Below are 27,664 nucleotides of genomic sequence, written 5' to 3'. Positions count from 1 at the left end.
GTTGGGGTCAGGGTTGGATCAGGCTACAGAGGTGAAATACCACAGATGGTGAAAAAACACAGATGGTCAAATATGTTGTGGAGCAAAAGTAGTTCATTTTCTTTCTCAAAAGAAAAAGCCAAGCTGTTTTTATTTGATTTTCCGCCTGTGCTTATCTGAACAGATACTGGACCGGTGTCTCCTCTGCTCTGCAGTGACTGTACGTGAGTGCTTGAGAGGCCGAGTGTGTGTTAAGTGTTGCTCTGCTATTGACTGTATGAAACCTGTGTGCGAGTGTGTATGTGTGTGGACAGTGGTGTGCTTGCAGTGACTGCATCTTATGGCCATCTGCTCTGAATAAATAAATGTTATATACAAACTGCACTGCCTCCCTTTGTGTTGAGACATGAACTTTATATTTTCAAGGTCCTCCTGCAGGGGGCAGCACATGACTGCATGAATCCATTAATACCTGCTACCCTCCTCCAACTGCTCTCTTATTTTGGTAAATTACATCCCAAGACTTGTAAAAGATGTTAACAAGTAAATATTCTACTAAGAGTCAGAGGAGGAGATCAATGCCAGCATGGTAAATGTGAGGCTACAGACAGCCAGCAGCTACTTAGCTTAGCTTAGCACTACTCTTTTAATATTACAAATAGGTTAGTGGTTGCCATGTGACCCCTTTGTTACTTGTGTCCTTTCGTCACTGCCTGCACGTTTACAGGTGGTAGGTAGCTCAATCAAAGATGGTTTTGTTCCTGTTGTATTTGAATATTTTACTGGTCTGGATAAATAAAATGACCCAGTAAATAAATAGAAAAATAAATAAATAAATAGAAAAAATATTTTTTTGTACTCACCTATCCTGGTCACCTTATGACCTCTCATATTTATCTTGAGACCCCCTGTAAGGGTCCTGACCCCCAGGTTGGGAACCGCTGCAGTGAGTGGCTGTGATACCAACTGAGTAGCCTAAAATATTAAGCAATCATCGATATGAACGTTGCACATGCTTCACCAAAAAGAAAAAAGAAAAACTGAACTCAAGATCTACCTGAGAGCTATTTCCAGGGTTTTCAACAGCATCTCATGGTCTTCATCACATGACTTAAGAAACTCTCATGACGCGATAACAGGTGAGGTGAGGTTGTAACCCTCATCTCTGTTCAAGGAAAGGTTTTGGTTTATTAAGATTAAGATCATTAGATGTGGTTGAAAGCCTCTAAAAAATCCAGTAAGTTTTTTTTTTTTTTAATCAAAAAACTAAATGCAGTTTTTAAAAAAAGTTTTGCTTGATTTCCATATGCTATTTATCACAAAGCAGCAGGTTTAATAGTTCAAATAAATGAGATTCTCAAGTTCTCAAAGTGTACAACAGTTTTATTGATCAATGATCAACTCAGGCTTACATGATTACAAGTATACAAGAAATCACTGAAACTGTGACCAGCGAAGACACTTTCTCTCCACCCCTCCTCTACATTTGTCACTGAGGCAACAGGAAGCGGTGGCCAGATTAGCATTGAAATAAAAACAGAGTACTTCTGAAAAATCTAATTTAGCTTAAATGTCAAAATTTGATGTGAGTGTACATGATCTCATCAACTAAAAACTACCCTTGCAGGCATATTTAGTCATTTTTCATATGTTCGACCCAATGTGGGTCCTCAAACATAATTTAGGAACGCAGGACTTCACTTTAGCTCAATGGCACTTTGCCTCTGGGAGTTTTGAAGTTAATTACATCAAGTCCACCTCTTGCCTTCACTGTGAGTCCATCAATTGCTACACTCATACAGTGTTTATCTGTGGTTACGTTTATTCTAACCATCTGAAGGCAGAGATCTGAGAAGGGGAGGAGGGAGACAGAAAGAGGGGAGAAATACACATTATTGCAGTCTCTCCTAACTTTTCATCCGCACATATGGCACTCATTGAGACACACTCATGTATACACAATAACAGACACGTGCATGCACACAAACCGTCTCCTCCTCTCTGCCTGTCTCTGTTATGTAGGCCAGGGTGAGTCATCCTCATGGGCACATGTCCAGGCTCGGCACGATCTGTTACTTTACACAACTGTACAACCGTTGAGTGGCTCTGAATACAGCTCTATCATGGCACTAATATAAAACTCAGTAAATCTATATATCTGTCATTCTCTTTAAATTCTGCACTTATTTAAAAGGTGTTTTGTAAAGGCTGGTTTCACACAACTGAACTGGACGACAACTACAGTGAACAAAGAGTGAGAAAATGTGTTATTGCACCTGCATCCATCCATGTTGATAGTTGTAAAGGACAAACTCTTTTTGTGTGCTAAGACCTAGAAATGTCTCTTTAATGCTACACAGCCAAGGTCTTTATCAATACACTAGCTGGTCTGCAAGAGATAATTCAATTCCACACAGACTAAGTTTGCTGTCACACCTGGAGTGTGCTTCATAATTTTTGGGCCAACAAGAAATAAACAATACATTGCTCCTTCTTAGTTCTGCTCTGTCTCAAGTTCACACTGTTTACAAATGAAGCATGAACTGTAAGGATGAAGTCATTCACTGGCCAGTTTTGGTGATGTCATCAGACAGTTCAGACGTATTGGCCGCTCCTCCACTGGAACAAATGCATTGGACTAAATAAAAAAAAAAACAAACAAAAAAAAACAAAACAAAACGCAGCAGCTTGTTTGAATCAATCCAAACCAAACGTGTCAGGTGTGAAAGCAGCAAAACTCCGAAAACATGTTGAGCCAGAGTCTTAGTGGATCCAGACTCAAGTTGAAGTTCAGAGTCAAATCACAATATAAATCGTTCAGATGTTGTAATGGGGTGGCCTTGATTATCGCCTCAGACACACTGCATGCGTTGTGTAGCTGCTGCATTGCTGTGGCTACTATCAGCTCTATCTTTCTACGTGGAGTGTGTCTTGAAGAATGAAAAATACGGCCTTCAAATGTTAAATAAATGATAGAACATGATTTTAGCTATGACTGTATAGTACATGTGACCTCCACTGTCTCCACATGCAGCTGCTAAAATGGTTTAAATATAATATTTAGATTTTTTTCTTTTCTGTGAGACATTCAGATACAGCCTCGACATTGACACAAGAGACGTGTGTTTCAATGCAGTGTGGAGCTGCAGGGCTGCTGACCTTTGACCTTTTACCACAATAGTGAAGCAAGTGGGAAGAGATTTCTGGGTACAGCTTTGTGAAGACCAACTCAAACACTGTTCACATAAATTCCAGCATAAAACTGCTGCTGCTTCATTTGCATACAATGAATGGTGCATTCTGGGATTTCTCCAAGGAGTGATTTGGCTTTTGAAAAGTCACATAACAAACGTTTTGAGTGCGTGTCTCTCCATGTTTGTGAAACCAGCCTTTACACTTGGAGCAGTACACATTAGGCATCGTCAGTACAGTTCTTAAATGGCAGGTGTGTCTGCAGGAAGCAGGCAGGACCATCTACAGTTTCAAAAACTCTAACAACCATAATCCTCTCTGCTTCCTGCTCTGATTACAGGAGTGCAGCGCCCATTCAATCTCAGTTTTGGCGCAGTGTGTTACAACCATAAGGCAGCTCGTCTTATTTTGCCCTGTAATGCGCTGGGTCACTGAGGTCATCGTAGGAGTGTGAGCTGAAGCTGACCCACGGTCCTGACGGTCGGGTCAACGTGTCGGAGTGTTTGTTTGAAGTTTTGAAAGCAACACTTAGTAAAACAGTTCCAATGCAGCTTAACTGTGGAGTGGTGGTTGTTATTGTTCTGTGGCCGTTAGATAATCAAAGAAACGGGTGTGGAGGAGGAAATGATGTGGAAATGTTAACGAGATGTGAAGTCAACTGGACTCAACTGCAGAGCAAACTGTTCATTTAGCATGTCCACACCTGAGGGAGAGAGACAGAAACATTCGTTAAGAAGATCCAGCGAAGCTACAACACATCATAAAATAAAGGCATTCATATGTAACTGTAGATAAGAACAGGAAAGATCAGGACAAATATATAATGACCTATCAGAATAACTACAAAAACTGTTTTTGTAACATGAATTTATTTCAAAGTGCTTTTATTCTGAAAGAATTTTTATGATGCTGGTCTACAACTTCTATGAGGATCTGTTTGAAGCTTCTGTCTTGGCTCTGTCCCTTTTTATAAATAACAAAGGTTAAACAGATGAAAATCTGAACAGTAGAGAAACATGCTGCTGGGTGGATGAAGGGGAAACCAGAGGCAGAGGCACAGACAGATACAGATGTGCAGCAGGTGGAGCAGCTGACACAGGACGATCTGTTGTACCTTGACGGTGCTGTCAACAGCTCCCGAGAAGAGGCGTCCTCTGGAAACGGCCAGAGCTGTTACACTGCCCTGGTGTCTCAGCAGGGTCTGGGTACAGATCATGTTGTCCATGCTCCACACCTACAAATAAACACAAACAACATTTGAACTCTTCTTTATGGGAATTTTTCTATGCCTATATTGGATGGGACAGTGAAGTGAATGACCTGCAGCAAGAGGTTGAACTGGGGACTTGCTCAGGGCATCTGCACCTGTGAGTGCCCTAAACACTTTGGTCTATTTGGTCGCCCCCAAAACTGTTTTATTTAAAGCAGGATATGCAAAAGTATGTTATACACAAATTTAACATCTTCTTCCTCCTCTTAAGATTTTGTTGATACACTATTCTATTAAGTAAGTATAATACAATACACTATAAAATACACTATTAAAATGAATCTGATAAATCTAAGGTGAACACAGTGACAGCCACCTGAATGATTGTTTTTTTTAATTGATTTTGGGTGTGTCTGTGATTTATGACAATGCTAAAACCAGCAATTCCTCTGCTACAAGTTTCAAGAGTTGAAGGAATAATTCAACATATTGGGAATTAAACTCATTTACAGAGATTTAGATGAGAAAATGTTTTTACACTTCCATTTTCTAACAGATGAAACAAACAAGTTATAGCATGGTCAAGCTGTTAGCTGCTGTTAGCAGCGTCAACAGAGCAAGGCTGCCTGTTTCCATGTTTACAGTCTTTGTACTAAGCTAACTGGCCTCTGGGTACAACTTAGGTATTGTCATACAGACATGAGAATGCTGTCAATCTTCTCACCTAATCCTCAGAAAGAAAGTGAAGAAAGACAGGGAGTAAAACTTATTTTCTATTCTTTTAATGCTGTCTTATTTTTTTAATTTAGAACAGTAATAAAAATCATTAGAACTCATTAGAAACTGTGTGAATTGTTGAAGTGTATTACATCGTTCCACACACACAGACACACAAACACAGACATGGACACACAGTCCATCCTCACCCTGAGGGAGCGGTCGTAGGAGGCGCTGAACACTTTGGTCTGGTCAGGGGTGGAGATGACAGCGAGAGCGTAAACTGTCCCCACGTGACCTGTCAGGGTCCGCACCTGCTCTTTAGACTCAATGTCCCACACCTAGAGAGGAGAGGGGTGCACCTTCATCTTCATCATCATCACACTAACACCACAGTTGTTTAACTAATATCTAGATAGATCAGTACTAAAATAGTCGTAGAAATTGTCATAATAAATATACTTTACAAATTTACATCAATATAAATACACTTAAGAATAAGTTTAGTCTTATAAACTTTAAATATTGTCCACTGCCTTTATAGAGGATTTAAAATAATAAACTGGAAGTTAAAAGGCAAAAACAACAGAGAAAAAAAAAGAAAAAACTAAGGCTCACAGAGATTCTAGCTTTACTCACATGGCAGGAAATTGAGATAAATAGAAAAGTAAAATGAATATTAAAAACAATAAAATGGCTGGCCACTTTATGTATGTGCAGGAGTGTGTGTGTGTGTGTGTGTGTGTGTGTGTGTGTGTGTCTCACTTACATGGATGAGGTTTTCATAAGTGCCACAGACGATGTGGTGGTTGGTGACAGCAATGGAGTAGACGCTGCCCCCGCTGGTCTGTAGGACGTGAACACACTCCAGAGAGCGGATGTCCCAGATCTGCCAGGGAGAGAGAGAAAGAGGGAGTCAGAGAGGATGCTGGGTAAAAAACAAAAATACATCACAAGTGAAAGAGGAGGATGTTGAAAAGGCCGTGAAGTGAGTGAGTGTCCTAGAAATCAACATAAACACACACATCATCAGAATTGGAAAAAGTGAATGGCACAACACCTGTAAATTGTAAATTTTCATCTCCACGGCAACACAGTCAGCCATCACTAGATTACCTGTCTAGTCAGCCAATCACAATGCAGTACTGATAACAGTGTATGACACACACAAAACATTTACCAGTATACACAAAACAAGAACCAGAGCTTCTGAAGCTGAGCACCAGTGGAGAAGGTTTCAGATAGATTTGAATTAATCACTTAGTTCAATTAAATAATGAAAAATCAGTTTCAGCAGCAAAGAAGACTGTTAATCTCTTTAATCTGCCAGCTGCCTAAACAACTAATGAAACAGTTACTTTAGTTTTAGTGCAGTTCCAGTGTGCAGTACAGAAGCACTGGGGGTACACAGCAGAACAGGTGAGAGGGTATCCAGCTGATACCTGCCATCACAGAGAACGCACACAAGCCAATACTCAAACATTTGCTTAAACCTGCATTCACTGATTCGTGGCTACTTGAGGGGAGTGCAAAAAACAGTTAACACAACACTGAGATATCATCACCTTATGAAGTTATTAATGTCGTTATTGTGAACTTGTTAGCAAACAGTTAACTTGTTAACATGTTTAAGAGAAACCAAGCAATTTTGTCACCTGACAAAAGTTTTGTTTCAGGCCTCAGTTACACTCCCTCAGGGACGTGCACACACACAGCTATCGACACAAAGTTGTTCTTATTATATTTCTTTCTGATCCACTTGGAGTTGGTGCCCTTGTAATAGAGACACAACACAGACACAACAAACTGGAGGGTACATAGACATCCACACAGAACCTCACGTATGCCTTCTGATGACTAACTGTATGTCATGCAAACACTAACAGACCCTTGTGTAAGTATAAGACTAGCTCTAAACACTTAGCTCTGTTTTTGTTCTGTTACTTACTGGTAACAGCTTCATAAATATCTGTATTGTCTATGTCTGGACTGGATTCCAGAGACATGTACTATGTATTTTGATTGGGGTCAACTTTCTGGTAGGAAAACTCTGTATTTTCTATTTGTCCTGGTATTCGTTTAATCTACAGCAGGACCTCACTGCGTTTTCATTGCAGTACTACTATATAGCTCACAATTACATAGCATCTTTCATATTTTAGCCACAAAGCACCTTCCCTTCTCTTCGGCCCATCCTAAGTCTCTACATTTATACTACCTAATGAAACACAAACATACCAACAGATTTCAGGGGCTGCTATTCAACAGTGCCAACTATTTTTATGTAATATACTAGTATCCAAACACTGACCCAACTTTTCAAACATTAAAAATAGAAACTAAAACAAGTTTATTTCTTGCATTTTAAAAAAGAAAAGACTGTAAAAAATATAAACTGAAATATATTTAGGGGCTGAACAGTCTTCTAGGAGCTTTGTAGCTGCTCTATGTCTGTCATATAATTATGTATCAAGTTACATATTGTGAAATTGTTCAAGAGGATGATTTTCACTGAATATTTGCAGCATTTGTCAAGGCAGTTTCTGCACCTAAACATTTGCTAAATGACTTCTCTAGCTAAGTATTGGCTAGAGACCGAGCGCTCCACTTAAAGGCATCATAAAAAACGAGCACAGTCTACTTTCTTTGATTTCATCTTCCTTTCCTCGCTCTTCGTTCTCACACTGACGTCCCCCATTCCCACAACCAGGCTCTCTCTCTCTTTGCTCTCTGTTCTGTTCCTCTCTTCATCTCTCTCCAGCGTCCCTGAGGTATTCATTAGTGACCAACTCCAGCAAGACAGCGACACACACACACGCACACACACAAACACAGTGCACAGAGAGGGCTTTCAACAATGAGGCAGTGAATGAAGATGACAGTCAGACAGAGACACAAAGTCCTTTTTATACAGAGAATACAGAAACCAATTACTGGCCACAATATATCCAAGTGGCTTTAACACACACACACACACACACACACACACACACACACACACACACACAAACACACACACACAAACACACACACACACACAAACACAAACACAAACACACACACAAACACACACACACACACACAGAGTACTCCAGCTAATTAGCACCCATAATGTGCTCAACACTGACAACAACAGCAGCATGTTGATGCACATATCAGCTAAAACCAAGGCTGGGGACATCGATCCAGCTCCACACAGACACAAACACACACAGTAGAACATGTATTTAAATGCATGTTGTACTCCATCTGTGCTAATTATTCCCATTAATAATATGGAGCTGTATTTTTGGTTGCTTGGGCAACTCTACATAACCCTGGTGCCAGTATGCCCTTCCTACCTTCCTCCAGCTTTTTATTTTTATGCTACAAAATTAACAACCACCACCTTCCACTCAAGTCTGTCTCTGGCAGATAAATCTACAGGACCTGCCAAACACAACGCTGTCAAATCTTCTTTTTGCTGCACCTCCTCATGAAATTAAAACTTGAATAACTACATCTGAGTAGAACACTCGAGATCAGTTCAGGTCATTGTCTTGTAAAAATATTAACTGCAGGCATTTTATTTAATTTACCTTAGTTACTGTTGCGATGCTTTCCATTTTAGCACAACACAGTTTCAGTTTACAATGATAACATTGGCAGACAGGTCTTTAGTTTTACACAAGCAGCAGACAACAGCAGATCCTGTTTTATAGTCAACAACTGTGGATTTTAGTGGCTTTTTATTGTTTACAGCTGATTAATATTGAAACAAGAAGCCTTAAGGTTCTTAAATATGCACTTTTTGACTACATACATGTTATAACACTAGGACACTCAGGCTATTAAACTGGAAAAACCACACAGTTCATAATCCATGTAGAAGACAACTGTTCTTGTATTACAGACAGATCTAGTTAGTTCTAGTATTATGGGGCAGCACTAAAAAGAAAATTGTTACTTAAATGTTATGAAGTCTAACCTGGGACCTGGACAAACAACACAACAGTTTGATTAATACTTTAATGTTTCGCTTTCTAACACTATGCTTGACTCGTACATGAGTACACTCGTACATGAGAGAAGGATTTGAGGATGAGGAATAACTGAGTTTGGTGAAGTAATGCTGTCTGACACGGATTTAGCTGGAATTTCTGGAATGCAAACTTCCCAAAAACCAAATAAAAATCGGGTCAGAGCTGCTTAATACTCTGAACTGTAACGTGCGAGCACTTTGGCTCCCGCATGGTGGATGTTCCAGTCCTGAACACGTGTCTTCCCAACTTAACTTGTGACTGTCTGTAACAATATGATTAGCCAATGACACACCCCTGGCCTTTGGTAATAACACTAGGTTACTACTGTAAACTAGCTAGACGGGCGTGCTAAGATTTGAGGCTCACTTTGAAGCAAATAAACCCACAGTTTAATCCTCACTCTTTTCCTCCCTAAAAACTTCTTCAGCCACGTGCACACTGATTCAACATGTGGAGAAATCCAAAGCTTGCCAAGTCTTCTGGGCTTAGTGACGGTTGCTAAGCTATGACTGGACAATCAAAACATGAATGTGAATTGCGTGTTTGTAGACCACTTATGTCTCCCCTCCCCTCTGCCTACCTTGATGGTCTGATATGAGCCACTGTACAGGTGGTTCTGGGAGGCCACCAGTGCTCTAACCCAGTGATTCAGTCCGGTCAGCTCCTTCTTCAGCTTCAGCTCTGTGCCGACGATGTCCCACACCTACACACACAAAAATAAGGTTTAGTTAAACTGAAACTACACGAAAAAAAAAAAAAAAACTTAACTGATTTCAAACTATGCAAGAGAAGAAACACATCATTTAAAAATGACGGCTGCAGTTTTTGGGGACTTCCATCGAAGAAAGTTCCCATTACAAAGGTTTTTTGTGAAACTACTTACTAAAGAAAAGCTCTAAAATGTGCTTTTCCTTCCCGTTTTAAATAATCCACACATAAATTTAGCTGCAGTAAATCATCACCATCAACAAACCACCACATAAACTGAAATGACTTTTTAACTATTACACACTCGTGGAAGCACACACACACACTGGGGTGAGCTGGGGTGGATACACAGTGGTGAAAACACTTAAGTGCATGTCGTCACTGAGCTGAAACAGCTGGTTGCTGGTGGGAGACGGGAGGAGGAGGAGGCAGAGTCAAAATGGGTAAGAAAGGAAAGTCCCTGTGTAAGAGCTCTGACATCACACACACACACACACACACACACACAAACACAAACACACACCACCATCACCCCCTTCGTTACACTCGCTCGCTTGTAACCATAGTAACAAAGACGAGGCTCCTTACTGTTTTCCCCTCAGCACTGAGCCACCTCTCAAAACTAATTTTGTAGATCACTGCTGAGCAACTACAATTACAGTTACTGTGAAAATAGTTTCTCTCTTTGTATTTACATCAAACGTCACTGACAAACAGATTTCTGGGGAATTTTACATTATTTAATTGACTATTATCTTTATTTCTAAATCTTGTAGTAACTTTTTATGCCACTCTAGATTCCACTGAAACCCCTTTAGTTAAAGTGCCAGGCGATGTTTCAGCTTTGGCATGGTTTCATTATTGTTTCATTATTGTTTCTCACACAACTCATAGTGCATAATAATTGCCTGTCTGACTGTCCACATTTACATCTTTTGTACCTGAAGGCTCCATCCTAGGTCCTCTCCTCTCTTAAGCACATACATGTTAAAATAATGGTGATATTACTCATAATTATCAGATCTATTTTCATTGCTGTGCTGATGATAAACAATTATTCTTTGAGTCCTTCAGTCTCTTAAATCTTCATCCTTACCTGTCTTAAAAAAGTCTTCAAACTTTTCAAAACTTTTAAACCAAGATAAAACTGAAATGCTCATTGTGAGACCACCTTCTCTGGATCTGGAGAAATTGATCCATGCATTCCTCCTAAACACACTAAGAACTCACTGTGGCCTATAAAACACCAAAAGGGCTAGTATCTTTCAGATCGTATTTCACCACATATATCAGCTACTAAAGAACACACAAAAAATAAAGCTGGTCCAGAGGATTTTCATATCGTTGTTCTGACCTGTGGAACTGTCTTCCCACTTGTATACAAACAGCTCCTTCTTAGGAAACCTGTCCTCACCTGTCCTCTCTGTCCTTCAGTATTTACCTTACATTAACCAGTTTGTTTGTTCTGTATTTGTTTTAATCCTCGATTTGCACTTTGATTATTTTTACTGCCATAGCATTCACTGCTTTATTTGTACTTATTTGTTGTCTTTATTTTGATAATCTTCATGTTAATTTTTCTGCTTGCCATGCCATAAAGGATGTAGACACATTTTCATGTAATAATACAATCTAAATAGACCTGATGAGTGCAAAATAAAATGTCTGTGCAGAGAGCTTAAAAATGATGAAACAACACATCATGCACTAGACGATAGATAATGTGCATAACTGTACCTTAATGGCCTTGAGGGAGCCGCTGAACAACATGTTGTGGGAGGAGACCAGTGTACATACAGGGTTGTCATGGGCACGGATGGTATTGACCTTCTGCAGGGTCTGGATGTCCCACACCTACGCAAGACGCACAGCGGCAAGACAGAAACAAACCTTTTCAAAAACAATTCAACTGTGCAAGTTTTCCCTGAAAAACAGGAGTGTTTTTCCTGGAATGTGAATGTTACTTACAATGATGGTGCAGTCTGCAGAGCCACTGTATAGCCTGTTTCTATGGAGACAAAAACATATAACCAAGTCACACTTTGAATAAGGCTGGTCATTCCCAGTAGATATGAATCTTAAGATCACAGCATGTATTTTTAGGTGCATGTGTGCATTTTATTACCCCTGGATACACAGAGCCAGTACAATGCCATCATGACCCTCAAGAGTTTTCTGACATTTGTAGGTGGTGCAGGTGTCCCACACCTAAGGGGAAAGGAGGAGATTCATTAACATACTGCAAAAGGCTGAAACTTACATGAATGTGTATCACCATGTACATGTCTGCTTGTGAGTGTGTGTGCTTCTATAGGCTGCAACATGAATTTTATTCACTTTTGAAAGGCTTTTTTTCCCTAAGATGTGTCTTCTAACATTTGAGTTAGTGTATATGGAAAACAGCTCCATCATTTGATATTTCCAATATGAGGCTGTGGGCAGAAGTTCATCAAGATCTCTCTGGGAGTGGGTGGTTGCAGTCTGTGTTCAGACTGAAAATAGCACTGCTTCAAAAATGTGATGTGGGGTGGTGTGATGCGTTGGTGTGGCCACGTTTCTACAGGTACTGAGGAGAAGATCAAATACAATCCACAAAGTCTACTTTGAGTTTAATGGCCCACTACCATGTCAAGAATGTGTTTATTAAATAATCTGTAAGAGTGTGTTTTTAATGGTGCTAATGTCAGTCCTTGAGTGTGTGCGTTGATGTTACCTTGATAGTCTTATCTGAGGATCCTGAGAAGAGCAGGTCTCCAGTGGAGTAGACACACAGACACCAGACGGGACCCTGGTGGCCAACAAATGTCCCCTTACACTTGAAGATCTGCTGGGGGTCATATGCTACACACAGACACAGAGATGGGAAAGACCGGAGTAACATTTTTCATTGGAAACTACACAAGAGAGGATTAAAAATAGTATAGAAAAGGGAAGAGTTAGATATATGAGGAATGAAGGAAGGAGGAGAGAGAGAGAGAGAGAGAAAGGTTGGTGTAGGAAGGTTAGTGGGAGTGAGGTGAGAGGTGGAAGAAGGAAGGAACGGCCAAAGAAGGAAGTCAGAGCTACAATTTGCATTTCGAAATCAGCACAACTATAATGACATCATTTAAAACTTGACAGGGTCCAGTTTTTGGCATAGGTTTACCAAATGTCTTCCTCCACTGAGAGAGGAGAAGAGTAAAGGAGGGCAGACAGGCAGATACTTACAGCCCAGGATTCCCATGTTGAGCCTGGCGTTGATGTGGGACAACTCATCCTGCAAAGACACAGAAAATGAAAACTAAGTATCTAAGAATCTGACTAATTTAACAATCAAGCACGGCTCACTCAGACATCTGCAAACTCCGGTCCTTTTATTCTGGCTTCCTAATTCAACTTTTATTCTCACACATATGTTTGTTTCTGTGTGTCTCTGAAAGGTGAACACACACACACTTACGTTAAGCATGGAGGCATCTCTACGAAATTCCATCAGATCCTCGCTCAGTTTACTCTGATTCTCATCCAACACATCTGAAAAACACACAAAGGTATAACAACAGGTTATTAAAGACACATCGATACAGCTTTTTCTCCCCTGATACTAGTGCCCATAACCTAACTCACTTTATCTACATTGTTTAGAAGAGAGGTTTTTAAAATCTGACACTGTAGACCCCCTTCCCCTGCCAACCCACCTCCACCAAATCCCCGATCTGATAGATTTGGTGACTTACACTGTGAGCTACAACCTGATCCCTGTTTTTAGCCTAGATTTATTTCCATTTTGGCAAACTGGCACCATTAAAACTTTGCCAAATTAGTGATTACCAGTTCCGGTTGGTTGATCTGTATTTTATTAATCCCTTGGAGAAATTCAAAATAATAGTCCAACAGCTCACTAATGTATTCAGTTCAGATTTTAGTCCATGACATGAGCCACTGCCTTTGGCTGAGTTGTTAAACAGTCTGATGGCAGTGGGTTTATACAGTAAGGTGTTTTTTCTATGATTTCTTAGCAGATTAATAGACGTTTTTTCATTGTAGCCAATGATATTGTCTGGAAATGTAAGTCCACAGCAAGAAACTAAAAGTCCACCTGTTTGAACCTGTGCAGTGGAGCTGATCGTTCGAATCACAATGTGTAAACATGCAAATAACTTCCCTAAATGTTGTAAAGAAGAATCTGATCTTAGTCCGGGGTTTGGCTGAATAAGCAAGTAAATGAAGAAATTCACTGTAGACATGAAACTGTAGAGAAATTTAATATCACAACTATAGTGACAAAAATTATCATAGTTATCAGTATTATCATGGTATTGTTCAAATGTGCTGAAACTGTTCAAAGTAATGACACACAACCTGAAATCATTTCACCAAGTGAATGTTTGCATTTAAAGCTGAAAATAACATGTCCGGTGAGCTGCAGCCCTGACATAAGTTTTAAAAGCAAACAATCACTGATCAAAGCGTCTCACACGGAGGCTCAGCGGCTACAGCTCACCCTTTCTCCCCTATGTCTGTGTGTGCATGTGATGATGACATCACCCCGAACTGAAAGGTATGATGATGTCAATCACCTTTGAGCAGGTTTACTCGTGTTTAAAAGTACCTGTTTATGCCTGCTAACTGTGGTATAAAAAAGATTTTAGGGGCTGAAAAATTATTATTTCATCTCTACTTCATTCTCTACTGAAACTTACCAAATTTGAGCTCCAGGTTCTTCTCCAGCTGATCTAATTTCTCTGATAGTTTGCCCAACATTGAGCGCAGGAAGGCAATATCTTGGTCCTTCTGGGCCAGAGTCAGCTGCATCTCATGGAACCTAACGGGGTCAAAGGTCAGAGATCACACACAGATTGATCAGAGAAAATAAGGTGATTTTATTGAAGTTGAATTGTTTAACAGACAGAAATAATCCAGTTCAACAAATATTTAGACAATTGACCTCTTCAGATCAGATTATTACAGTCACCAGCTTCAGGTCTGCTCACCTGTCGTCGGTCTGCTGCAGAAACTCCTTCAGTCCCTCAAACTTACACATCTCCAGGTGTGTTTCATATGTGTCTTGGTTACCGATGAAGGTACAGCTGTCACGTCAAGGCAGATTAGCAGAAGGTAGATGAGGGGATTGCAAATGAGCAGGAGATGGAAGACAAATAATTGTTTAATTATATCTTACACACTGTATAAGAAATGGAGGAATGTTAAATGACTTTTTAACGTGTGTGTGTTTTTAGGACTCACCCATATTTGGAGTGTGGACATTTGATGTGCTCACATTCTTTGAGGTGAGCCTCCAGGTTCATGGTGAGCAGTGGGGGGCAGGAGGGGTTGTTGGGACAGCGGACTGGCCTGTAGTCACAACTGGCCTCATGTTCTCTGTGGAGATACAGAGAGTTGGGATGAAATAAAAGGAGCTAAAAGCATTGCAATTTGTTCCTGTTTTACAATAAGTCATGTCACATTCATGGGGAACCAGTGGAAATCCAACATCCTATCTAATCTTTAGTCCTTACTTCCGTGTTGACAATTTGATAGTGAACGGGCAGCCCAGTGGGTCCACCTCGTATGCGCCAGGCTTCCCGGCCACTGTGGCATTGGAGGCTGCGGCCCCTCCTGCACCGCTGGCTGTGGCCCTGCATCCATATTTACAGTGGATGAACAGCTCTCCTATCTGCTCGGCCACCGCAATGTTGTTCACCACAACTGTTAGCTTAGCTGCATCCACTGGGCACTTGTCTGTAAGAAGTACAAACATGAAGGTAAGGTTGTGATAAACAACACTCTGAACTAGAACATCTAGATGAAATACAGCCATTATTAATGTTATTAGTGCCATGTAAAAATGTGAACCATGACATGCTAAACTTTAAGTCTCACCTGAAGTCAAGGCACATCGTCTGCAGAAGGTGTGCTAAGGAGGGAGGGAAAAACAGATGTGGCGAAATGTTTTCTGTTCTTATCATAATAATAAGTTTGAAGACAAAACACTGTTAGTTAAGCACTCATCCCCCTTATGTTACTGCTACGCCAGTCAAGCTTTGCATTCTCGTTCAGCCCATGTGCAGTTTGTAATGATAACAGTGGCAGATTTACCACTCGATTCTTTTAATAACGTCATTGATTTCAGACTTTGCTGGAGTGTAAACTTCCCCAAATCCGATAAAAAGTAGGACAATTGCTGGTAAAGATAACCTGACATCTGATGCATCAGGACCGGCTTCGACACAGTGGGGAAATACTATGCAGTGGATGTTGCCACAACATAATGTGGTGTGAAGTAGCCCTGGCCTTGGAAGTAAAACTTAGTTACTATTGTAGGTCGTAAGCTACTTAGCTGAACATGCTAAAGTTTGTAGCTTAAAGTGAAAGTTTTGGTTATTTGACGTGGGGTTGTATGAGGCAGTCATGCACAGTCAGTATGTTACCTGCAGTAGATCCAGATCAGCATGCTGCCAGTTAGGAGAGGCAGCAGGGAACATGGCACACTAGCAGAGCGATGTGCTGCTGTACACAGGGCCAGCATGAAAAATATTTTCAGCGCTTCATCTTTCCATCAAAACAAAGTGAAGTTTAGCTCTTTGATTCACTCAGCTGATCTGTGTCTGCAGTGTAATAGAGTGTGCACCGTAGCTGCGCTTGTGCATAGGAATGTGGTAGTTAAACAGCTGAGAAAAATGTAGTACCAAGGGAAAGTGCTCTTTTGATGGGTAGACAAAGAGCTGAAAAGATTTCAAATGAAGCGTAAGTTTAAACAGATATTGGATTGTTTCGGAGGGCATCTTTTAAAAGTGCGTAAAACTTGTTTTTCTGCTGGCCCTGTGCACAGCAGAACAACACTCTGCTAGTGTGCCTGCTGCCTCTCCTAAGTGGCAGAGTGCTGTTCTGAATCTACTGCAGGTAACACACTGACTATGCAAGACTACCTCACACAACCCCACATCAAATAACCTGAACTATCACTTTAAATTCAACCAAACTAACATACACTGTTTTATCCATTACTTGTATTTTTGCTCCTGTAGTTTTTGTCTTGGAGAAGATAAAAAAAGACACCACCATTCAAACTCTTTAAATACTAAGTAGCTCTATTACCACAGCCCTGTGCTCATCATTTGTCATCATGTAAAGATATCCAAAGCTTGACAGACCTGCCAAGTTTAGATATGGTGGATAAGCTATGTTGCTATTCAGGGGAGGGGTTTAGCAAATGGTCAATTACAATTGCTTAAGATTTGTCATCAAGCACACTCTTTCAAGGACGATGCACATATGTGTGCAATTGTGTTTCATTACAAAAAACTTCTTCAAGCTTCTTACAGGAAGATGGGCAGATGAAGTAAAGGCTATAAAAGGACATAACTTACCCCACATGTAGTGATGACAGGGTCCTTGAAGACGTTACAGCAGAGCTGGCAGCACAGTTTTACTGACGGCTGCTCCGCAAACACCTGGGGTTCCTGCACACAAACACAAAGTTAATTTTCTCAGTTTGTGGTGTGGTTTCTGTTCCAAAACTATCTTGTAATTGTGTTTATATATTTTTAAATGTGTATGCATGTGGTACTGTGTATAGTATGTTTTGTGCATGGCATGATACCGTGTCCTCCTCCTCCTCATGCAGAGAAAAAGTGGAGCGCAGGGACATGTTGGACTCGGAATGGAGAGATCGGACTGAGATGGCCGAATCAGACCTCCGAGGAGTACCAATAGGAGGCTGAAGGGATGGCAGGAAGAAGTGAAAAGAAGAAGAGGTCATAGCCTATTGATACATCAATAGTACAATAGTATATCCAGGTACATGGGATCTTGTGCACAAGTTTACAACAGGAATACATTCCAGGTGTTTTTTTCCCCCAGGCTCATTAAAAATTATCAGCTTTGGGAGACTTTATTATAAATGTTTATGAGTTTTCAAATTTATTATGTTGGACTACAAAAACATAAAATGTAAAAGCTGCGTGTATGTACCATTCCATCATCGTCGTCACGGGGGGAGTAGGTTAGAGTGCTGGAGGAGGAGGGAGTTCTTCTGTGCTGCTTGTAGGTGCTGGACCCTTCTGCTGAAGACATATGAAGACAAGTTCACAAGCAAGAACACCAGAATAACACAAGCAAAGAAGAGAAACATAAACACAGAGGAAGTAGGAGCATTTAGAAAAGAGAAGATTGCTAAGTGTGTCACCTTTAGCTCCAGCTGCCACGGCTGAGAAGGTAGGGGTAAACGCGGCCTCCATCCTGTTCTGCAGTGAAAAAAGGAGGGAGGGGTGAATAAATGGATAGTCAGCTATCAATTATCTCAATCAAAAAGAATAATTACAACAGCAATCCATCACACAACACAAGTACAGTCTGGGTATTTAATTAAAATCTCTCTCTATGCCACAGTGTCTCTCACCACACTGCTGGAGTCTGCTGGGGGGTGGAAGGGCTGCTGGGGATGGCTGCTGTGGCAGCAGCTGCTGCTGCCCCTCCGGAGTATCGGTTGTAGCGAGATGTCTTACCACTGCTCCTAACCCAGAGCACACACACATGAACGAGGAAACACTAGCAGCTAGCTGGACTGCTAAGCCTGGGGAGAGCAGGGGACAAGGAGGTGTGCAGAGAGGGGAAGAGGAATGAAGGGTATTAGTGAGGAAAAGAGACAGGTTGTGACACAAAATAATTATAACACTGGTGATTTTCCTCTGAGCAACGATGCAGGACCCTGGCTGAAAACAGGATAAATACATAATGTAGGACATAAGTTGGGTTTATGCTTTTCTACAGAGACAGAGAAAAACACACACCCACACTTGGCCCAAGAATTATTGGCAAATGCCAGCAGCTACAATACAGCTCAAGACTACCCAAGATGAGAGGCAATGCAGTGAGAAGTAAGTGCATCATGGAACTTGTACAGTTGAGTTACTGTTGTTAAATAGAGGTTTGACCTACTTTACTGGCTTCAGGCACAACAACACAATCAACCATAACGATCCCACAGAAATGGTTAAAGCAAAGACTCTTTTATGGTTCAGTTTCTGAACTGGATTGTTTTTTTATAAGTTTGTAGAGGTCTTAAACAAAGTGAGACTCCAAGCACAAATTCAGTGAGCAGTGGCCGAATATAGGAAGTTAGTCCAGTAAGTCAGTCATTAAGTCAGTAATTTACAGGTTATAATACAAAAAAGGTTCTAAGTTGGCTTGCTATAACATTGCTTTTAGTATGTTGTAGTTTTGCTTTATCTGTATAGTACAGAAAAGTATAATAAAAATGTAAGTGACATATTATACTAGGCATTCACTGATATGATACTGAGGATTGGTATCTATGCCAACAGATACTGGTTCTGGGTATTGGAGCTGACCTTATTTAGGGGACTAAGTATTGGCCATGATGTGAACAGTCCATATTAAATACAATTCATTGTTAAATAACATTATAAAATTCCATGTTTTTGCTATCAACATAACCCTGGCCCATGTCTCCTCACTGGATTTAGTCCACGCTGTCAGGAATACAGATACAGATGGCATCAAAAAAACATGGTACTCTGAGTGGAAAAGTTGGATTGCAGCACTTCTGTTACAGACAAATACAAGCAAAGCCCAAAGCATAATTTCGGTCAGCAGCAAAAACTTAAAAGGGGAAGTTCAATATTGCAAAAATAACTGGTTCACATTTAATATCATCTTTTAAAATATACATTGCAAAATTCTACATATATTGCACATGCACTACACAGCAATGCACTTACGCTTTTTGCGTCCTTGCTGAGGTTAGCTGGTGAACCTCCAGAGACGTACACACAGCTAGAAAAGCAGGAAAACACACAACAGCTGCCTGACTGAACGCAGCACTGACTCTAAGCCCTATCAACACTTCATCTGGAAACCTATTAAGAGTGACCACCATCTGCAAACCCTCAAACACCCAGCGGAAGGCAGAGAGGGAGGGAACAACACAAAGACAAAGTGAAAAGGGAGAAGTAACAACCAAAAACCAGTGACCCGGACAACTAGACACTGATGTAAACAGAAAGGCATGCGGACTGTCAGCTCATATGGTAACAGGCTGCACAATCTGCCAGTGAAACTATCCAGGACCTCTAATCCGCTCCAGCCAGCGTCACTGTCTCTTTTCAGGGGCCAGGAGATTCCCGTAAAGAGGAACCTCGACACCGAAAAGGGGGGCGGAACACACGAACACACAACGAACCAAAGTTGAACACTGACAGCCGGGATGCTCAATGTTCAAACACACAAAATATGAGGCTAACAGTTTCACGCGTGTTTGCCACTGTCAACGACAGCATACAACGCAGTTTCTTATCAACCGTCATCTTGTTGACTACGATTTAAAACTGCGATAACTAGCAAGCTAAAGCGGGTTGTTTGCTAGCTTAAGTTAGCTAATGTTATATGTTCCATTAGCAATCACAGACGCTAACGGTCTTCGGCAAACTCTGCTAACCACCAAGGGAAAGTCTACGTCATTTTGTAGTCAGTGAGATATTTGTGTCAAAAAAGGCTTGTTTTTAGGTTGTGGACTTACCATTATTTTAGTGACAGCACAGCTTAAAGACTGCAGACGAAATCCTAAATCTTCCCTTCTCCCTGCCTCACATACACGCAGCTGAATTCCCGCAGTGTGTTGTGGGACATGTAGTGCCGCTGTCCCTTGACGAGAACCTCGTTCTCCACTGTCGGCCTACGCTACCCAGAATCCACTTCGCAGAGCTGCTATTGGACTCGGCGCTGTCAGTATTCCGCAAACCAACTGCAAAGCTCAGTATTCCCAAATATATCCACATTCTCTCCGACCCCGCGTCGTTATTGGTTCTCGCCGGGACCGAACCATCATGCGGCGGCCACCGTCACGTTTTACGGTGAGCGCACATGCACGGTGGTGTGATGTGGAGAGATACTGAAGAGACCGTAGAGAAACTGAACATTACTGGACTGTGCTGCAGCATGCATGGGTGAAACATTTCATTGTTACATCAATACCAAAAAAATAAATGGAAATCATAATTTATGGCCATTATGTTTCTGAATAGGAGGGTAATTGTAATAACATCACGCATTCCATATGCCACCTATAATGGTATCTGTGCTGCCATTTTCTTTGAAAGTATTATGCCTTTTCTCTCAATGTTAAACACTACACAAGGTCTATATAAACACACAAATACATTATAATTGCATAACTCTATGCGCAACTGCACATTGTAAATTAGATGAATTTATAATGGAGCAGACAACCTACTCCAACTACACAGGCCAAATCAAAACTTGTACTGAAAGAGGAGTTCATGTGGGTAAGAAGAGAGTGATGGTTGGGAGATTGCTGAGTGTTCAAGGAAGCTGAGGTGAGTTCAAGGCCACTGTATGTTGAGTCAGTCTGCATGCTCATCTAACAGGCTTTGGCTTCCTGACGAGTAGTAAAAGCTGTGTGTCACCCAGTTTGATGCTCTCTGCCCTGAATCACCAGTGGCAATACCTTTCATCACGAGTCAGTGTCAGCTCTAATGATTTTTAAGCTTTTCTGTCACAGCTAGTGTGCAGTAAGAGATTGGGGATTTAATGTCTTTGGTGGAATTGTAGAAGCTGAAGTTTAAGATAGGCCACTGGTCAGAGGGTTTTTGATGTACCTGTCCCTTTTTCTGTTATGTCCTTCAAGTGAGTCTATGTCGCACAACTCTGACAAGAAATTGTTATATCCTTCCACACCAGAGAGGCAATGTCACACTCTAAAAGTCAAATTCCGTGGTCACATGTTTTACTGTGATAGTCATATAAAAATTCATATAAAGGAAACATCTACTATATTGACTCCACATCTCCCTTAGTTGTATTTCATTATTATTATTATCATTATTATTATCTTCAAATCTTTGCCATCTAGCTATAGTCACTGCACTTGAAGGAAATGAAGACATTGTGTTTTGAATGATTACGTCATTCTGTGGTCTTTCTGTGGGGAAGGTGACTTGTCAAGTTAAGAAACATTTATTTCTCAAGTGCATGTCGACACCTTTGACACAAAGCACTTCAGTGAGGACAAAATTTGCAAGATAAAACAAAACATAATCTAATATTTTTAATTCTAACTAATTTAAAATCTCACACTCCTTGAATGATATCAGCAAATGACCAAAAAAAAAACAAACCAAAAAAAGCTGCTAATAAGAGTCCAGATACTTCCCTACATTTGTGTATAAATGGGACAGATTTTTCTGACACCTTGTTCTCACCAGAAGAGGGCGCTGCTTATCCAGATGTGGTCAGAGCATTGGGCTCAAACACCCTCTTTATGACAGCTCATGTCTCCTTTTTAGGAGAAAAAAGGCTGAGAGCATAAAACTGATACAAATACAGACTTTTCACTGACTGTGCCTTAAAATGTAACAATATATTAACTTAACTAACAGATAATGTAACAGGCCCAGGCATTTCCACAGAAAATGTCAGGTGTAAATAATCAAATGAGCGATGGCTGAATTCCATTTAGCTGCTTCAGTTACAGGGTCCTGGTATTGTTCATGCTGCCTCACTGTCCTGACTTACTGGGACTGTTGAATGGAACAGAGCCATAAGGTTATTTATTACTAACATCTTTGCTTTTCCTAATATGTCAAGTCTGAATATCTGCAGGGAGAGGGATTCTTGTAAAAACAAATCACATTAAAAGGCCCTGCACATTCATAGCAAAGCAGGTGATTTGAATTATCTTTGACTGATTAAACCTCCTGGCAGGACTGTGTGGATGTGACTGTGCCTGTTAAGGTGCGACAAATTACACCTTTATCATTCTTACTGGTGCACGGGGTCCTCACTCAAGTAATGCACGGCATCGTTTGGCCTGAACAGAGATCTAATCAAACAGAATGATTGAAAACACCAATGTGGGTGTGCAGGGCTTTTAATGCATACATTGATACATTTACACATGTTTACACACTGAGGTACAAATAGATAACAAAGTTGTAGCTGTCAGATGAATATAGAAGTAAAAAAATACAATATTTCCTCACTCAAGTAGGCTTGGGCTAATGTTCAGTAATATCAATAATGTTGAATATTGCGATATTTCCTGCCATATGCAATATTCATAATATGGACATTTCATTCATTCATTCATTTCCATGCCGCTTATCTGAAGCCGGGACACAGGGGGCGGCTGGAGCCAATCCCAGCAGACACTGGGCGAGGGTGGGGTACACCCTGGACAGGTCGCCAGTCTATCGCAGGGCAATATGGACATTTATTTATTTATTTTGCTGTTTTGTAGTTTTGCACAGTCTGCACAGTGGGTGGGTTCCACCCTCATTTCACAGCTTTGTTACTGTGCATTGTATCTTGTCGTGACAAAAAAACAACAACTTTGAACTGCTATTTAGTGGCAGCGTCGCTTATACTTGAAACATAAAATACAATAATATAAATATATATATATATTCTAAAAAAACTAACAAACGAAAAAACCACCAGAAACAAAAACTACAACAATATTATTATAACCCCCCGTATGAATATATATATATATATGTAAATACAGATATATATGTATATAAGTGTAGATAAGTATATATAGATACACACACACACACACACATATACATATACTGTGCGTGTATATATATGTGTGTATGTATGTATGTATGTATGTATGTGTGTGTGTGTGTGTGTATATATATATATATATACATACATACACACATATACTTTAACACACACACACACACATATATACTTTAACTTTATTGAACCCAGTCATTGTTGATTGATATCGCTGATTGTCATATATATATATATATATATATATATTTATATATATATATATATATATATTTATATATATATATATATATATATTTATATATATATATATATATATATTTCAATAAGTGAGTTCAATAAAGTACAATGTAGTTAAAGTATCTCAAAATTACAGCACTTGAGTAAATGTACTTTCTAAAATAATAAGTTTTGAATGCACACTTTCTTATATTAAGTTAAATTTGTCTCTTGTTAAAATGTTCCACAACCTTGACAACCTTACATATTTAGTGCATTGAAAATCAGTAGAGAGCTTAACCTCTGTTATCTTTCACAGCAGAGTGATATGATGTGATATACAGGAAAGTGAGACGCTGCCGGACATTGACGAAGGAGAGTGGATCTTTTATTACCACACATGGGGCTGATCGGTGCAGCTCTGCAGCCTGGAAACAGTAGGTGCATGTGAATAGATGCCCGCATGTACAGAGAGAGGGAGCTGTAAATAGAAAGACAGAGAGACCAGGCCTGAATGCCGTAATGCAGCCATGAATAAGAGATGATTTGAATGCAGCTTTGTTGATGTGTGCACACATGCACATGCCAAACACACACACACACACACACACACACACACAGAGCTCCATTAGAGGAAGCCCAGGCCATTAGTAGTTTTATCTTCTTTATGTGAGACAGCACTGAAAAGACTCTCCTCTCCATCTCCCCCAGCACACTTTCAGACACACACACACATGCACACAAACTACCAGCTTCAACACGGACACACACGGGTGCAGACAGCCCCCCTCTGTCTCTCTGATGCAGATGTTTTGGACGGGTTGATATACACTGCTTTAATGGCGATCACAACAGCAGAGCAGCCTCTCAAGTCCACAGAGAGAGATTCAGCTCCATTCTTCATTTTCAAAAAGCTGTCTCTCCTTTCATGCTGATAAGACGCCTCAAACAGCTGACAGTGGGCACAAAATATCTTTGCCAGTCTCTCTGAATGTGCAATTACAAAAGGTTTCACTGTGTCACGTCGGCTCAGTCTCCATTCACAAAGCATTTGTCTCCTGTGCAGATGACCATGCCTGCAGCAGCTGACAGTGTGCACACAGCTCTCCCACATAAGCTCGCTTAAAATGTTTCACTGAGTCATAGTAACAGTTATTTTATAGTAATCAGAGACAGCTGCCTGCATACATTCTGTCTCTCCCACACACAGATACAAACATACAGCACATAAACAAGAGAGCTCGTGAGTGAAGGTAATCGCAGAGTGTTTTGATGCATCCTCAGTTATGGTACGCAGTAAGTTGGCCCCAGCTCCTCTTTAAATGGAGCAGAAAACTTTGCACTTTGCAGCTGTTAATCCCAAAAGAGGCAAGATGTGCAAAAAGCTGATCTGTGGAATCTGAAAGACAAACATTCCTTTGAGCTGTCAGTGAGGAGTTTCCCCCATCCTTTCCTAATATCACAATGTACAGGTGCAAATTTACACTTTAAAGTGGATTTAATAAATATTTCATATCAACACTGGATCACATACTTGTATATGAAAGGAGTCAATCATAGTGAGAGAATTGTCCCCGACTCTGCATTTCCCCTCAGCTCTATGGAGCATTTCAGCATCTTTGAGCTCATTGTTGTGGTTTTACATTTTGCAACTTCATGACTTTGTTCCCTCTTATAACATCGTTTTTGCCTGCAACAGACAATTTTTTTTTTTTTTTTTTGCAAAAAAGCTCAAACCCAACAGCAGACCAGTACCTACCAACCACCAAACATCAGACAGAGGCTGTGTCCGAAATCACCCCTTTATTTATTCATCCGCTGCTCCCTATACAACAAACACAGTATATACAGAAAACAGAAGAAGAGTGGGACACATTCTGCATTGTCACTGACAACTGTTCAGATGCATGATGGTAATTTTCTCCTACATAAATGTGGCACATTGCTTTGTGGGACTGAAGTGTTCATGCTGTGGGCACGACTGTTTCTGTTCCACTGTGTAATTTTTGAGGTCTCCATACAGTAGGTAAATTTATACACTCAAATAAAATGGCAGAGTGAAAATGCAGAGGACTGTGGAGTTAATAGGGAGTGAGTTCGTACACAGTAAAATGTTAGCTGGTGAATTAGTGGAGCATTTAGCAGCTAAAGAGCCTACATTACACCTTGCATTCATCAGGTGGCCAGAAACAGGACTTGAAATCAATGCTAATGCTGCTCACTAACTGCTGCATGTGTAAATAGATGAGTGTTTGCAAACAAGTTTGTCATATCAACTTGAAAGTTATGTATATAATACGTCTGTGTTGTGTTTATAGGTTTTTTCTGCTGCCCCCAAAATGACACAGTGGCAGCAAAAGCAAATTAAAGCGCACACCATGCAAAAAATACAACACTGAGAAATATTTACATTGTATTATGTAGTATATCGTTGTATAGCATTATTAGATTTAGAGAATGTGTAACGTGTAATGTTGTGTTTAGAGTGTATACTGAAACTCCATGAATATGAAGAAATATATGAGTGATTAAATTTCCAGACTGCATCTCACCCCAGAGAGTCAGATTACACAACCTTCTGACTCTTAATGTCACAAAGAACTTAGTGGCAGGGAGTCTATTTTTTCTGGAAAGAGGAGAACACTACACTGAAATGCTAAAACTTTGTTTGCTCTTGGGTCTTAGGTTGAAAATGCCCTGGATGCTGAGATTTCCAGACAGTGAACAAATCCACTGCCAATTAGAGGCCATATTGGAGCCACTTGTGAATTAGTCTGGTAATAATCCTGTCTGTTACAGCCCCATTTCGTGATGGACTTTTTGTGAGTTTTCTGTGCCACAGAATGTGGTGTCTTGCCGGCAGCAGGTGGTGGCGATGATCAGTTGACAAGAGCCTCAGCCATTTTTGTCTTTATAATACAAGAAGTTAGAATAGGTCCTCTGAGCAGCGCTACGTCTTCAGGGCAGATTGGAGGCTGCAGTGAGTCGGCATCAGAAAGTGATGAGACAGGCTGAGGCTAGCTGGTTAGCGTGCTAACTTCAGTGGAAGAAAAGACGTGAAAAGACAAGAGCGAACACTGGCGTTGCTTTCCACCGCTGATGAGTGAAGGAATGAACATGGAGAACTATAAAGTAAACAGCTGTTAATGGTCATTTTGGCGATGTAGCTATAGCAAAACTTATAAATAGCTCCTTTAAGGCTCATGAAACAGGTGTAATTATACATAAAAATGTTTTTTTTTTTGAGTGTTAAAATCCTAATAAATAATACTTCATATGGTTTTTGACGTGCTTATTTATACATACATACTTTTTATTTGTGAAACCAAGTTTTGGGTTGTTTAAATGCATGTTTCTCTTTATTTTAGTTTTCATTCATACTGTTACAAACATACAGCACATACTGTAATGTCACACGCGCACATTATTTTATGATACAAACAGACACATGCTCATGCTCAGTTGCAATGTATACAAGTGTCACTGAGTTTGCACTCAGTATATACATACAAATTATACATAACATTAAAAATGATGAGTTTGCATGTTCTCCCCGTGTCTGCGTGGGCTCCCTCCGGGTACTCTGGCTTCCTCCCACAGTCCAAAGAGATGTGCCTTAGGCTAATTGGTGACTCTAAATTGCCCGTTGGTGTGAATGTGAGTGTGAATGGTTGTTTGTCTCTATATGTCAGCCCTGTGATAGACTGGTGACCTGGCGGACCCGGTTCGGATAAGCAGTATAGATAATGGATGAATGGATTAAAAATTATATGAGAAATGCAGGTTTTTGTCAAGTCAAGCAAAAATATATAAATATTTCTTAACTGTACCGAAACAAAGGAGGCACCATGCTTTTGTAAGTAGAATAAAATTGTATAATAAAAGTTAATTGAAATGAATTTTAAAATTAAATAGATCTAATAGTATGTCCTTATATAAATACTTAACTCATGCATGACTCTGCCAACCAAGCACACATACAAACAAAGAATACACACACACCCACACACACACTTATATGTACACACTTGACCTGGATAGAGACAACAGGGTGGCAATTCTCCCCATTGAC

The 27,664-nt window shown here is 40.3% G+C and overlaps 1 protein-coding gene and 1 long non-coding RNA gene across 2 annotated transcripts; one reads left to right on the top strand and one right to left on the bottom strand.

The window, feature by feature from the left end:
• Positions 1 to 1,341: 1,341 nt before the first annotated feature.
• Positions 1,342 to 20,462, bottom strand: traf7 (TNF receptor-associated factor 7). The gene is made up of 22 exons (XM_071474658.1): positions 20,348 to 20,462; positions 18,209 to 18,382; positions 17,996 to 18,053; positions 17,782 to 17,873; positions 17,411 to 17,527; positions 17,178 to 17,270; positions 15,691 to 15,724; positions 15,327 to 15,549; positions 15,055 to 15,189; positions 14,802 to 14,897; positions 14,511 to 14,632; positions 13,268 to 13,341; positions 13,036 to 13,084; positions 12,542 to 12,669; positions 11,954 to 12,036; positions 11,797 to 11,836; positions 11,566 to 11,682; positions 9,701 to 9,823; positions 5,868 to 5,987; positions 5,308 to 5,439; positions 4,286 to 4,405; positions 1,342 to 3,874 (listed from the first exon to the last, which is right to left on the bottom strand). Exons 3-22 carry the CDS (start codon positions 18,045 to 18,047, stop codon positions 3,860 to 3,862), a joined length of 1,965 nt encoding a protein of 654 aa, XP_071330759.1. The 5' UTR covers positions 18,048 to 18,053; positions 18,209 to 18,382; positions 20,348 to 20,462; the 3' UTR covers positions 1,342 to 3,859.
• Positions 20,463 to 20,543: 81 nt separating this feature from the next.
• LOC139618595 (uncharacterized) lies at positions 20,544 to 26,853 on the top strand. The gene is made up of 3 exons (XR_011689752.1): positions 20,544 to 20,681; positions 23,912 to 24,029; positions 26,278 to 26,853. It is a non-coding gene; the product is annotated as an uncharacterized lncRNA (long non-coding RNA).
• Positions 26,854 to 27,664: the final 811 nt, after the last annotated feature.

Source organism: Trachinotus anak, unplaced genomic scaffold, assembly GCF_046630095.1.
Source record: "Trachinotus anak isolate AG129_WGS33_773 ecotype Australia unplaced genomic scaffold, CSIRO_AGI_Tana_v1 ptg000003l, whole genome shotgun sequence".
NCBI classification, from domain to species: domain Eukaryota; kingdom Metazoa; phylum Chordata; class Actinopteri; order Carangiformes; family Carangidae; genus Trachinotus; species Trachinotus anak.
Note: the sequence above shows the minus strand (reverse complement) of the source record. Positions and strands in the feature narration are given on the sequence as shown.

Bases quoted from the DNA above. Each gene is read 5' to 3' on its own strand.
- traf7 (XM_071474658.1), bottom strand. From the start codon at position 18,047: ATGGAGGCCGCGTTTACCCCTACCTTCTCAGCCGTGGCAGCTGGAGCT. The intron at 13,342-14,510 runs GTAAGTTTCAGT...TGTGTTTTTCAG, and splicing joins GAACCTGGAGCTCAAATTTG to ATGTGTTGGATGAGAATCAG. The intron at 13,085-13,267 runs GTAAGTGTGTGT...GTGTCTTTGCAG, and splicing joins GAGATGCCTCCATGCTTAAC to GATGAGTTGTCCCACATCAA.